The 14188-nt window shown below is 46.4% G+C and overlaps 2 protein-coding genes across 14 annotated transcripts in view; one reads left to right on the plus strand and one right to left on the minus strand.

The window, feature by feature from the left end:
* SKP2 (S-phase kinase associated protein 2) overlaps positions 1-14188 on the plus strand; it is a 62197-nt gene that overhangs the window by 643 nt on the left and 47366 nt on the right. For all 10 annotated transcript variants that reach the window (XR_016220128.1, XR_016220130.1, XR_016220129.1 and 7 more), the window contains exons 2-3: positions 58-329; positions 13075-13186. Coding sequence is in view for 7 of the 10 variants with exons in the window: in XM_051853834.3 (XP_051709794.1) it covers positions 58-329; positions 13075-13186 (384 nt within the window). In the remaining 3 variants the exon portion in view is untranslated. The remainder of the gene's footprint in view (positions 1-57; positions 330-13074; positions 13187-14188) is intronic.
* NADK2 (NAD kinase 2, mitochondrial) overlaps positions 5826-14188 on the minus strand; it is an 84948-nt gene continuing 76585 nt past the window's right edge. For all 4 annotated transcript variants that reach the window (XM_089312727.1, XM_089312726.1, XM_089312725.1 and 1 more), the window contains 2 exons: positions 6161-6272; positions 5826-5924 (listed from right to left, as the gene is read on the minus strand). In XM_089312727.1, coding sequence (XP_089168853.1) covers positions 5841-5924; positions 6161-6272 — 196 coding nt within the window. In that variant the 3' untranslated portion in view covers positions 5826-5840. The remainder of the gene's footprint in view (positions 5925-6160; positions 6273-14188) is intronic.

Here is a 14188-nt window from a genome sequence, read left to right on the forward strand (position 1 = left end):
GGAAGTCCTCACGGGTGTACTTCAGAAAGGAACCGAGGGTATTGTGTGCTTCTGCAGGAAACACCTCCAGGAGATTCCAGACCAGAGTGGCAACGTCACCACTAGTTTCACGTGGGGATGGGATTCCAGCAAGACTTCTGAACTGCTGTCAGGCATGGGGGTCTCCGCCCTGGAGAAGGAGGAAGTGGACAGTGAAAACATCCCCCAGGAACTGCTCTCCAATGTGGGCCACCCACAGAGCCCCCCGCGGAAACGCCTGAAGAGCAAAGGCAATGAGAAAGACTTCGTGATCATCCGCAGACCGAAGATCAATAGAGAAAATGTCCCAGGTAAGGTGTGAAGGTGTGCCGATGAAAACTGCCAGTTCCGTAAAGGCTGGCTTGAACTAATATTTGGTCGCTAAGCCTTTGTTAGGGATCTTTAGGATAGGCCTCTCTTAAAAGTGCCCAAAACTGAAGTTATTTTCCAATGAAATGGGGCAAGTTGTTGAAGTCATAGGAATCTTTGTAGATATGTATCTTCTGGTCCACCATGGATTTCGAAATTTTAACCCCTGAGAAGATGTCCCTACCTTCTTCCTTAAAAGGGAGTCGGGCTGTTCAAAGTGCAGCTCAGCGCTGCTGGTAAATGGGAATATAAACAATGATCTGCTTTTAGGATTCTTTTTGTTTATAATCCACTGCTCTGTACCCCTAAGTAAGTTTTTTGCCTTACTCATGTTAGTTGTTCATTAATGAACTGCCAAAGCGAGTGTTAAACTAAGTGGAGAAGACTCATCTCATCTCCCTAGGTCCACTCCCAAGCAGGCTTCTCCCAGTGTGCTATGTCTGTAACTCGCTCTTTGTGTTCAGCTACCAAACCCACAAACCTAAAAATCTGATCTCCGCTGTCCCCGACATCCATCTTTCCCTCTTGTGTGGTAAATATTTTTCACGCTCTCATCATCTCTTCCCTGAGCCATTAGAATGGATTCCTAATTCAGGCCTTCTCTTCCCCAGATGCATCCCCCTGAGCTGGAGTGGGTTGACTGAATGTAACACACCCTAGTGTTCTTCTACTAGCACCTTGTTCCCTGATTTCTCAGGCAGGTGAATGACTGCCTCCAGATTGGATCAGAACCCTGGAGCCTTCCAAACCGTAGAATAAGCACAGTGCATTGACATGGGGGATTATCAGTTTTTCTTACTCCTAAGTCATTTAAGCACTAATTCAGCACATACTTGCTGAGTACATACTGTGTGCTAGGCATTGTTGTAGGTGTCGGGGATGCCGCCGTAAGGCAAAAATCAACCTTGCTACCACATGAAACTTCCATTCTAATGAGGGATCACAGTAAACATAATAAATACTTAATGTAGTTTGTTAGAAAGCGATAAGGGCCATGTCTAAAAATAAAAATAGAGCAAACCAGGAGGGAGTAGAAACCCTAGAGTGGGAAAATAGATTACAATTTTAAACAGGATTTTTTTTGTTTGTTTTTTTATTTTTTTTTGGCAGGCAGGGTGGACAGTAAGAGAGGGACAGAGAGGAAGGTCTTCTTTTGCCGTTGGTTCACCCTCCAATGGCCGCCAAGGACGGCGCGCTGTGGCTGGAGCACCGCGCTGATCCGAAACCAGGAGCCAGGTACTTTTCCTGGTCTCCCATGGGGTGCAGGGCCCAAGTACTTGGGCCATCCTCCACTGCACTCCCTGGCCACAGCAGAGAGCTGGCCTGGAAGAGGAGCAACCGGGACAGAATCCGGCGCCCCGACCAGGACTAGAACCCCATGTGCCGGCACCGCAAGGTGGAGGATTAGCCTAGTGAGCCGCGGCGCCGGCCAAACAGGATGTTAAGGGAAGACCTCAGTTGGACAGTGACATTTAAACAAAGGCATAAATGGGGCAAGCGAGTGTGCCATGCAGATAGCTTGGAGAAGGAATGACCCAGTGCAAAGGCCATGAGGCAGAAGCATGACATACTTGTTCAAGGGAGAACAAGGAAGTCATATTCCAAAAGTGGAATGAGCTAGGGGGAGATCATGCTAGAGGCTATGATGTGACCTGATTTAACCTTTTAAAATGTTGAAACTGAACTGTGGGGAGTGGAGAGCAGAAACTTGGAGACCTGTTAAGCGCTGTGGGTGGAGTGATCGGCAGTGCTCAGATTCTGGATTTATTCTGATGTTGGAATGAACAGGATTAGTAGGCTGTTGAAAATGTAGAAGAGGTAATCAGCCTGCGCTGAAATTGGGTGAGTGATGAAGAAAAGACAAATTAAAAATCAAGATAAAGTCTTGGTAGAGCCAAGTTGATAAGTATGTTCCTAAAATCTCCCATCTGGTTTTCTATGCAAAAAGCATTGCTAAGTTGGTTGGTTGGTTAGTTTCTTACTTGCTTTTAAAATTTGTTTTGTTTTCCACGCTTTGTTTAGGAAAAAGAGCCTTGTCCATGTTGTGGCCCAGAGATCCTCAAGAGAAACTGGATGACTTTAGAGGGGCAGTAGAGGGTGCTGGTGAAGTCAGACAAATCTGGGTTCAATCCTTTTGCTGCTGTATACCAACCTTGAAAGTTATTTAAGCTCTGTGTGCCTTAGTTTCTTTACCTGTGTAATGGAGTGATATTTACTTCATAGGTTGTTCTGAAGACAAGATGAGAGTGCCTGTAAAGCCCTTAGCATCCTGTTGACAATCACACTCAATAAGGAAACCCAGTTAATACTGGTTGACAAAATTTCCAACACCTGCTTGGGAGGCTAGTCGACTTTGTTCTTAATACTCTTAGTCTGACCCTGTTAGTGTAGAATTTTACTTCTTCAAAACTTAGTGCTATTTTTTTAATTTATTTTATTTATTTGAAAGACAGAGTTAGAAAGAGAGGTTTTCCATTTGCTGGTTCACTCGCCAGATGACCACAACAGCCAGAGCTGAGCTGATCTAAAGCTGGGAGCCAAGAACTTCTTCCAGGTCTCCCATGCGGGTTCAGGGGCCCAGGGACTTGGGCCATCCCCTGCTGTTTTCCCAGGCCATAGCAGAGAGCTGGATCAGAAGTGGAGCAGCCGGGGCCCGAACCATCACCCATATGGGATGCCGGCACTGCAGGCTGGGGCTTTAACCCGGTGTGCCACAGTGCCGGCGCCCTTAGTCTGGAATGCAGCACCAGCAATTTGATGCTTGACCACCCAAATGTGGTGAAAGATACTCCCTGCTAAGGCAAACGGACTTACCTTGTCAGGGGCCAATGGCTTTCAACATAAAGGATGATTGCTCTGTATCCTTCCACATTTACCTACACAGATATAAGTGAAAAAGACATTTGTAAAGAAAGGCACTATGGGACCAAGACAACTTTAGAGGATGGCTTCTATCTACCTGGGAATTGGCAAGTCAGGTTGAGGAGAAAGACAAACAGCTCACCGCAGCAACAGGTGGTGGCAACAAAGAAGTCGTTATCTTTTTCTCTCTCATTTCATGTATGCATTTTTGAGGTCAGTTTCAGCAACTTAGTCTCACTGATGGGACCATTCCAGGATACTTGGCCCCTTCCTTAGAACCTCTGCTCTGGCTGAATGGAAGAATCATCTGTGTCCACTTAATGAGAATCCCCACAGGGCCTTCTGCCTCTGAGTAGCTTTGGGTTCACTTCTGCACAAGGGGCTCCCTCCCTCTTGGCTCCCCACAGCCCAGGCATCTGCTGCTGCATGGGCTTGGGCACTGTAGAGATTGGTGGGGAGGGTGGGCTCTGATGCAGGAGGAGGGACAGCTGGTGTGGAGGATTCCCAGTGGGCCTGCAGAAGCATAGCCCTCCAGTGTGGCTGGATTGTCATTCCAGGGAGTTTTGTGTGCAGTTGTCAGGACAGGTGGCTTATGGCTCTGCCAGGATTAGGGTAGAGAGGCTACACCTGCTGTGCATGAATATCTAATGACTGGCCCTGGGCTGTGAGTTGTTGCTGGTTCCTTGCTGAGCAGTCCACTTGCAGGCCCCAGTCCAGCCCCACATCTGGTGACTGAATCATCTTCGTTATCTGTTTGAAAGATAAAAATTATGTGGGTGACCTGTACCAGAACAGGTCTGATTGGTCCTAAGGGTGAGTGTGTGGAAGGAGTTAGAAGGGCAGGCAGTGGTGAGGTCAGTCACAGGCAGCAAGAGGACGGTCACATTCTGTCTGTGCTCCTTAAAAGCCTGGTCCCCACCCTTTAAACAAGCAATGGCCATGTAAACGCTGCTGAACTAATTTGTTGATCGGCTTTTCCATGGCTGTTAAACTGCTTGAAATTCCAGACCCCACCATGGTTCTCAAAGTGGAGGCTCTAAAGTTCAGAATATATCAGAAACCCCAAGGGAACTTGTTCAAAGTGCAAAATTCCTGAGATTCTAGTCCAAGAAGTTCTGGAGCCTGAGACTCTGTGTTTTACTACCCCAGGCAAAAATTTTTTCTCCCAACTTTTTCTTTCCTTTCTCTCTCTCTCTATTTTTTTTTTTTTTTTTTTTTTTTTTTTTTTTTTGAGAGACAGAGAGCTCCCCATCTGCTGACTCACTCCCCAAGTGGCCAAAGCTAGGCCAAGCCAAAGGTAGGAGCTGAGAACTCAACCCAGGTTTCCCATGAGGGTGGCAGGGACCTAATCACTGCAGCCATCACTGCTGCCTCCTGGGGTCTGCCTTGGCAGGAAGCTGAATCAGGAACTGGAGCTGGGAATTAAACACAGGCACTCAGATGTGGGCTGTGGGCATCCTGACCACTAGCCCAACTTTATTTAACCAACAAGAAATATATTTTACATTGTGATCCTGGGTGTGTATCTTAAACAAAAGTTACACAAAACTTTCCTCTGATATTTTCTGTTCAAATGTATTCTTTAAAAAGACATGACATTAAACTCACCAAGTTGATTTCATGACCCATTAATCATTATCAGCCTGCAGTTCCCAAATTTCAGCCCTGTAAGAGTCTTTGTGGGGCGCTCCGCAGTCATCTGTGTTCCATGGCTCCCTTCCATTCATTCAACAAGAACTTACTGGGCAGCGCCATTCTAGGGGTTGGGAATACAGCACTGCATGTAACAGGAGAGAAAGACCTAGCTGCCTGGAGCTTATGTCCTTAACTGTTCCTCATCCCCCAGGTTCCAGTTTCCATAATTTCTTTGTCACTTCCCAAATCCCAGGTGTGGGAACAAGTAAGTCTGCCCTTGAAGTTAAGGGTTATGGTGCTAAGGGGAGCCTTGGGGACCCCTGCTTAGTTTTGCTGCGTTTTGCTTTTGTCATTTTTGCTCACTTACCCAAAAAAAAACAAAAATACCAAAAGGAAGCATGGTCTCATGTTTTCTCATTATGGTTTGTGGAAAGAGGAAGGAGAGCTTACTTATCCGGGATAACAAAATTTATAGTTCTCCAGAAAGGAAGCATGGGATATTGCTATCTAAAACAAGCCAGCAAAAGCAGTCATGAATTGAGCCCCACCTTGAAAATAAATAGTAGGTGTGAATACCAGGGCCATTGTTCCTGCTTCCGCACATATGGTGGTATTTCAAAATGTTCATGGAAATGAAATAAAAGGTAAGTTTATTTGGTAGTAAAAATTTTGAGATCAATTCATAATATGGATTTTCCATGATACTTTTCATGAAAACATTATGTGGATTTCATGATTTTTGCACCAACTAAACATCTTTTAATTCTATTTTCCATGAACTTTTTAAAGTACCCTTGTATTATTTGATTATCTATGCTTAAAGAGAGGAAGCATTTTTTTTTTTTTTTTTAAGATTTATTTATTTGAAAGGCAGAGTTACAGAGAGGCAGAGGCAGAGAGAGAGGTCTTCCATCTGCTGGTTCACTCCCCATATGGCCGCAACAGCTGGAGCTAGGCTAATCCAAAGTCAGGAGCAAGGAGCTTCTTCCTGGTCTCCCATGCGGGTGCAGGGGCCCAAGCACTTGGGCTATCTTCCATTGCTTTCCCAGGCCATAGCAGAGAGCAGAATCAGAAGCAGCTGGGACTCAAACCGGTGCCCATATGGGATGCCGGCACTGCAGGTGGTGGCTTTACCTGCTATGCCACAGTGCCGGCCCCGAGGAACCATTTTGAAAGTCAACATTTTGTATGTGACTAGGATTAGTTTGGATTTTCAGCTTGAATCTGAGTGTAGGTGATGTTCTGAGAAAGAAATGTGTCAAGTAAAATTTGTTACCTCTGCTGCAGATATCAGATGCATAACAAACTCTCGAGCAAGCTCCTCTTCCCAGAAGCGTTTGAGGAGCCTGAGTAGTGATGAGGTTGCAGGAGTGGGAAACTGGTTGCACCTGAGGAGTAAATGGCAGCAATGAAGGGTGAGGGTCAACACTAGCGGGCTCGATGATCTGAACTATGCACTGTCCGTGTCCTTGAAGACTGGATGGCCTGGGCCTAATCATTTTCCTTCATCTGGGGCTGATGTGCAGCCTTGTGGATTAAGCAGAGGCAAGTGAAGTAAAGACCTCTGAATTTCTCTTCTGTTCTCAGCAAATAGATCAGGCCACAGTGTAGTCAAGAATCCAGGAAACAGATGGCTGCTGTTTTGAGATTTAAATATGGCAAGTAAAATTAGATTAAGCATATCACAGCCTGGATGTCAGCCAGCTACTGTCTTCAGCAGCTACTGAAGACAAACTTCCGCCACATCTGCTGGGACAGGAGCCAATTTCGGGGGTATTGGAGTGGGGAGCCTTAAAATTAGAGTTGTCCTGTGGTCTGCTGAGTGGACCTCAGGTACTGCTGTGCTAGCTGAGGCTGAGCTTTTTCTTGGCCATGGAGCCTTGCATTTGCTGCTGAACCCATTAATATCTCTTAGCACCTTTATTTTACTCTTCCCCTCCACTGTTCACTCCCTAGTCCTGGGTGATTTCTTCCTATAGCAAGTGAGGTTTAATTCCCACCTTCTCTAAATTCATAGGAGAATCAAGTACTAAGAACAGAGATGTCTGTAGACTCTTAGGACATGCTAGGATAGAAAGACTGCATGATTTGAAATCAGACCTGAGATTGGACTCCCACTCTGCCGTTTACTGGTTGTGTAAACTTGTCCTTTTGTCATAGTTGCATCTTCTGAAGCCCCATCCCCCTCCTCCCAGAGACTGGCACAGTAGTCCCCCTTATCCATGGAGGATATGTTCCAAGACATTCCATGGATGCCTGAAACCTTGGCTGGTACCAAACCTTGTATATATAATTTTTTCCTAGCATACATACCTATGATAAATAATTTATAAATTAGGTACAGTTAGAGATCAGCAACAATACCTAATAATAAAATAGGACAATACAGTAAACTAAAAAAAAAAGTTGTTTAAAACACATGAGATGTTTATTTCTGGAATTTCCTATCTAATGTGTTCAGACCACAGTTGACCAAAGGTTATAAAGCATAGGAAGCAGAACTACAGACTAGGAGGGACTGCTGTTCGCTGCTGGAGGACACGATCTATGTGCTCTGGGACTCAGCCTCCTCCCTGTCCTGTGTCACTGCTGTCATGCCACCCCTTTGCGTGTCCTGCACCCCCGCCTGCATTGCCCTCTGCTACCTGACAGTCCATCAGATTTCAATTTCTTGCATCTCTGCCTTCAGTCTGGGGCATGAAAATTTGGAAACAGCCCAGACCAAGTTTGCCTCTTGGCTCTGCCATCTGATAGTTGATATCACCTTAGTGAAGTTATTTACTCCAAGATAAATTTCCTCATTCATACCCAGAGTTTCTGTAGAGATTAGCTGTATTAAATGTCTGAGGCTTTTTAGGGCTGCCAGTGAACAACACGTTTCATTGTTAGGTTGTTTATATGTCCAAATGAGGCCACCAGGCAGAGGCTGTGACCTAAACTCAGCTCCCAGAATTAGTACATCCATTAGACACCCACAAAATGGTTGCTGAAAGTAGAGTGATAGGCCACGCTCATCACTTTACAAATGAAGACTCTGGTCCTAAGAGGCCGACGGTGTTGCCTGTGTAGGAAATGAAGCTTGCATAGTCTGGGGCTGGCAGTCATTCCTGGGTGACTCAGTTGAGCACCTTCTAACATTCAGTGCCAGGCTCTGATCTAGGCATTGGGCAAGTATTAGTTCATTAGTTAATGAGAGTTAATCAGTCATGCTAACACACAGTTAGCACTTGGGCTGTTTGCGTGAAAGGGGAATAGAAGGTGTGATGCATTTATCAAGTGCCTGTCCTATGCCAGGCATTGTGTTAGGTGCTGGATATACAGATCTGGATATGGGGCTATGGTATTGACCTGGTTGTGTAATAGGGGCAGTTCTTTGAGCAAGGGCCATTTAAGCTGAAATCTGGAGGATGACTAGGAGTTGGGCAGGTGAAGGTAAAAGTGCAACACAAAGCCATCCCAACTCTGGACTGTTCTCGTGTTTACATGGCTTCGTTGCCTCGCTTTGCTGCATTCGTCACCGTATCAAATTGTTCTAGTACTGTGATTACCAGCCACAACTAGAACCAGCATTCCGATGTGGATGCAGGCATCACAGGTAGAAGCTTAACCTGTTAGGCCACAACACCAGCCCCTCCCGGAAGATTTGAACTCCTGTTCCTCGTAGTGCTAGCCTGCCCCTCACCATGCCCTGGGCTGGCTTTCTTCCTTTCCATGGCTTTCTTTTCAACTCTTTCTGTGCTTCCTGGCATCACTTCCCAAACCAATCACTTAGAATCGGATCCTCAGGATCTGCTTCTGGGGATCCCAAACTTAGATGGAGGGTGGAAAAGGGTTTTCATAAATCATACTGTGCAGCTGTGGTGCAAGCCCTCCTCGGCTCCTGCATGTTTGCCCATATGTGAAAATTCAGAGCGGCATTGAAAACAAGTCATCACAGAAGGGATTTGGTGGTGAAAAGATGGAACTAGAGGCGAGAAAGAACCACTTTGCTGAACAACTGTGCACGATAAGTCTTTATTCCCAGTCCTACAGCTGCAGAAAGCAAGGTCCAGACATTACATTACATGCCCTGTTTCACAGATTTGAGGGCATCCTCACTAGGATGCTGATCAAAGCTGTGTTTCTTCCTTGGTCTGGAAATTCTCAGACTTGTCTGGGGAGGCCAGAAACCTTGCATCAGGATGGCTGTTACAGGTCATAGTAAAATCTCAGCGTTGTATATCGCAACTGACTGAGTAGGTAGCATTTTATCAAATCAGATGCTAGAAGCTGATCTGCAGGGCAGAGAAGAAGAATTGATGGGAGAAAAACTTGAGCAAAGCCTGTCTTCCAACTATTCTCCAATTTGGGGAGCAAAACAGCAGCCTGGTGTGAGAACCTGTGTTCTCTGCCCTCATTGACTTTGGAGGAACTTTGTGACTATGACAGAAGGTGTGTTGCACTGAGGAGCCTCCTCAGGTCATGGTGCAGGGTCAGCATGGATGATCTGCCTTTGTCCTCTACCCTAGCTTATAGGGACTCTCAGTCCTTTCATTGTGTCTCCTAAAGAGAGAAGGAGAGGCATTAATTGAGCAAGTGTGTCTCCCACTCCTTCTATAGGGCACTTCCTCCAGGAAGGCTTTCTTGACCACTCCTCCATTCTCATGTTGTCCAGGACCCTGAACCCTGTTACAGACTATCATAATCAAAATTTTCTATGTATTTGTATATCAAACTCTGAACAGAATGAGAGTCAGGGTCATGCCTTGGTTTTCCTTGTGTCCCTGAAATCTAAACTAAACCCCAGCACGTGATGCTCTTCAATAAATACGTGAATGGATGAATGTATCAGATTTTGTGCTGATTCCTGGAAATATATAGACTACAAAAACGAAAATCAAGTTCTTGTTCTCAAGAACTTGAGGCCTGGCTTAGACATATGAGTAAGTAAAGTAAAGAATGAAATCATAGGGGCCAGCATTGTGGTGTAGTGGGTTAAGCTGTTGCCTGTGATACCAGCATCTTACATGGGCGCCAGTTCAAATCTTGGCTGCTCCACTTCAACCCAGCTGCCTGCTAAAGCAACGGAAGATGGCCCAAGTTCTTGGATCCCTGTACCCACATGGGAAACCTGAATGAACTGGATTCTTCCTGGTACAGCCCTGGCCATTGTGGCCATCTGGGGAGTAAACCAGTAGATAGACGCTCACTCTCTGTCCCCTCTCTCCTCTTTCAAATAAATAAATAACTCTCTTTCAAATAAATAAATCTTAAAAAAAAATAACAAAATCATAGTACATAAGTGACCTGTCACTGATGGAATCACAGGAGGTCTTCCATAGGAGTTGGGGCTTTAATAGCAGTTTGATTTTACATGAATGGCAGTTGTGGGAGGCCACAGCATGTACAGAGGCCTTGAGACGTGACACAGAATGACTCATTCTAGGAATTACAGGGAGTTCCAAATGACTGGAATGCATTTCCAGATAACGAGCCTAGCAGAAGGAGCTGGGTCCTGGCATGAAAACTTTGAACTGTGTGCTAAACAGTGTGCACCTCCGGCTAAATATTTGATGGGTACTGCTGAAGGGTTCTAATTGAAAGAAGGGCCTGATTGAGCACAGATAGTGCCTGGAGGCAGTAGCTTTGATGTTTGTTATCCACATTGGTGCTCTTCTCCACATGGCCTCCTACCGCTTACACAATGCCTGGTAAGATAAAAGGGAGAGCACTTCCAAAGGTTCCTGGAAAATGGACTTAAAAGAGAAGTTGGGTTAGCTGTTTTGTCCTGTAGTTAAGACACTGGTTAAGATGCCCGTGCCCCATCTCAGAGCACCTGGATTTGATACCTAACTCTGTCTCCTGATTCCAGCTGCTGCTTTTTTTTTTTTTTTTTTTTTTTTTGACAGAGTGGACAGTGAGAGAGAGAGAGACAGAGAGAAAGGTCTTCCTTTGACGTTGGTTCACCCTCCAATGGCTGCCGCGACTGGTGCTCTGTGGCCGGCGCACTGCACTGATCCGATGGCAGGAGCCAGGAGCCAGGTGCTTTTCCTGGTCTCCCATGGGGTGCAGGGCCCAAGCACCTGGGCCATCCTCCACTGCACTCCCTGGCCACAGCAGAGAGCTGGCCTGGAAGAGGGGCAACCAGGACAGAATCCGGCGCCCTGACGGGGACTAGAACCCGGTGTGCCGGTGCCGCAGGCGGAGGATTAGCCTAGTGAGCCGGAGTGCCGGCCTCCAGCTTCTGCCAGTGCAAATCTGGGGAAACATCAGGTGATGACTCAAGCGGTTGGGTCCCTGCCACCCAGTGGGAGACCTGAATTGAATTCCCAGCTCCTGGCTGTGGAATGTGGCTATGGCAGGCATTTATGGAGTTAACCAAAGGATGGGAGCTGTCTTTCTCCCTGCCTCTTGAATAAATTTAAAAATTTAATAAGAAAAACATATTTTGGTAGAAAAATTATAATATATGCATACAAAGGATCCTTTAAAAGTTTATGGAAAATGGGTATTCTGAAAAAACTGTGCATGGATTTCAAAAATTTTTTGCACTAAAATAAATTCTTTTTTTTTTTTTTTTTTTTTTGACAGGCAGAGTGGACAGTGAGAGAGAGAGACAGAGAGAAAGGTCTTCCTTTGCTGTTGGTTCACCCTCCAATGGCCGCCGCGGCCACCGCGCTGCGGCCAGCGCACCGTGCTGATCCAATGGCAGGAGCCAGGTGCTTATCCTGGTCTCCCATGGGGTGCAGGGCCCAAGCACTTGGGCCATCCTCCACTGCACTCCCAGGCCACAGCAGAGAGCTGGCCTGGAAGAGGGGCAACCAGGACAGAATCCAGCACCCCAACCGGGACTCGAACCCGGTGTGCCGGCTCCACAAGGCGGAGGATTAGCCTAGTGAGCCACGGCGCCGGCCAATAAATTCATTTTTAATTCCATTTTTCATGTAACTTTTAAATTATCCACCTATGTTCAGTAAATACTGGCATCTCTTAAACGAAGGACAAGATATCCCGAGATGAGTTGGAAGTACAGACTAGGAAGATACTCCTTTCAGCATTTCTTTGGTGCATACTTGTTTCCTTGTCCATTGTCATATTATTCTGAGCTGGTAGGCTTATTCCATATACTCATATGTAAGAGTTTACTACTCATTGAACAGCTATTTAGACAATGCTTCTATAAGACAAAGAAAACTATTCTTCCTACATCAGCTTTTCTCCCCTACTTCTGAACACAGCAGCCGGAGTGATCCTTTTAAAATGAGATCCTGTCTTTCCCATGGTCAGAACATTCCAGGGACTCCTCATGGCATTCAGAGTCAAAGCCATGACCCACACCGCCTGCATGACTCTGCCCCTTGCAGAGTGACTTCATCTTCTCCCACCCCCTTGCTCGCTCCCTCCTACACTGGCCTCCTTGCCGCTCTGCACATCGTGAACACACAGGACTGGTTCAAGCCTTTGCTCCTGACCACTGTGCTCAGACTCAGTTTCCTCTGAACTGCCCACTCTCCCTTACCCTACAGCATTTTCCTGCATCGCACTTACCAGTTGTAACATAGGGGGTACTTGGTATTTGTGATTGTCTTGTCCTCCTCACGAGCATGGAACCTCCAGGAAAGTGGCATATGTTTGTCTTATTTATTGCTCTTTCCCTAATGTGAACCAATACCTGGCACTGCAACAGGCACTTGGCAGATTTTTGTTGAATGATGCACCAAGAGCCCCCTTTGCTATCGCTCTTTAGGTATATGGACTGCAGTGTGCTTTGTGAACCTGAATGACGAGGGACGAAAGCTCATTTGGCTTTTAAGTAAGGTCACCACTGAGGCCACACCTGGGAGATTGAGGCCTCCCTCGGTGACCCAAAGCATCACAGTAGCTTAGACATTGCTGTGTGACATTTAAGAGGTGTGGAGACTTGCTCTCTGCTGCCATTGCTGGCACCTTTCCCTACAGTAGCCAGAGCTGAACAAAAGTATTCTTGGTCTTCTCTTTCTCACTGGGCTGAGAATGCGATGCTCACCTTACAGTACACAGACAGCAGGTGGAACAGAAGAATAATTGTGAGGGGGCGCAATTCAGTTAGTGTCCAGTTCTCCTTTTGAATGAAGTGTTGTGTCTTTTACGTGCCTGAAAAGATTCCACAGGTTTGATGGGCAAAGGATGAATGGTGATGGACAAATCCATGCGCTTTCTGTCTCCTCACAGGTGTTTCGTGGGATTCCCTTCCCGATGAGCTGCTCCTGGGAATCTTTTCCTGTCTCTGCCTCCCCGAGCTACTGAAAGTCTCCGGGGTTTGTAAGAGATGGTACTGCCTAGCGTAAGTATTGCTTACTTTTGGTGGATGTGGGGGAGGAGAAGCAGAGCAAGGTTGTTTATTCATGTTGGTCTAGAGCAACCCAAAACTGAGAAATGGAGCAGCCTCAGGCAAACCAGCCCAGCCATCCTCATGCTTTTGTGAGTAGTTGGTGTCCTATGTCACACCGGGAGAGAGGAGTATCAGCGTCCCTGTTTCTGACAGCCTCTTGGCCTTGTATTCAGCTTGACACATGTTATCAGGTGCTAACTGTGGGCCAAGTAAGTGCTGAGGGCAAAGGGAATTATGGAGATGCACAAAGCCTGTCTTTCCTGACCTGGCTGGGCTGGGCAGCAAGCCCAGTGTGGAGGGAGAACCAGGGGCTCTGGCGTTAGACCGGAGCGTGAACCCAGTCTCTGCCACATACACTGCGCACGACCTGAGCCTCAGTCTTCCCGTATGTAAAGTGGGGGTGGTAGTACCTTCCCTGCAGGGTGACTGTGAGGATGGAATGTAAAGACGCTGGCGCAGTGCCTGGCTCATGGATGTGTTCAGCACGGGTAACCACAGTGGGTGTTTTGCCACCACACTTATCAGGTGTGGAAGTTGACCTGTGGAAAGTCTTGCTGAGTTGGGAAGGCAAAAATCAGACCTGAGGCAAGAAAAAAACTGTTTTTCACTAGGAACTTTTTTTAAGATTTATCTATTTATTTCGAAAGTCAGAGTTGGAGCGAGAGATCTTATATCCATTGGTTCACTCCCAAAAAGGCCACACAGTGAGGTCTGGAGCAGGCTGAAGCCAGACACCGAGAACTCCATCTGTCTCACTTACATGGGTGGTGTCTACCACTGTCTTCCCAGGTGCATTAGCAGGCAGCTGGATTAGAAGTAGAGTAGTTGGGACTTCAAAGGGTTCTCTGACATGGCAGCCAGTGCCAAAGGTGGCAGCTTAACCCTGCACCATCACACCAGTCCCAAGTAACATAGCTAATTGTATAGTCAGCTTTTTAAAAATTTATTTATTTG

This window comes from Oryctolagus cuniculus, chromosome 14, assembly GCF_051225735.1.
Source record: "Oryctolagus cuniculus isolate XC-2025 breed Fujian yellow rabbit chromosome 14, ASM5122573v1, whole genome shotgun sequence".
Taxonomy (NCBI): domain Eukaryota; kingdom Metazoa; phylum Chordata; class Mammalia; order Lagomorpha; family Leporidae; genus Oryctolagus; species Oryctolagus cuniculus.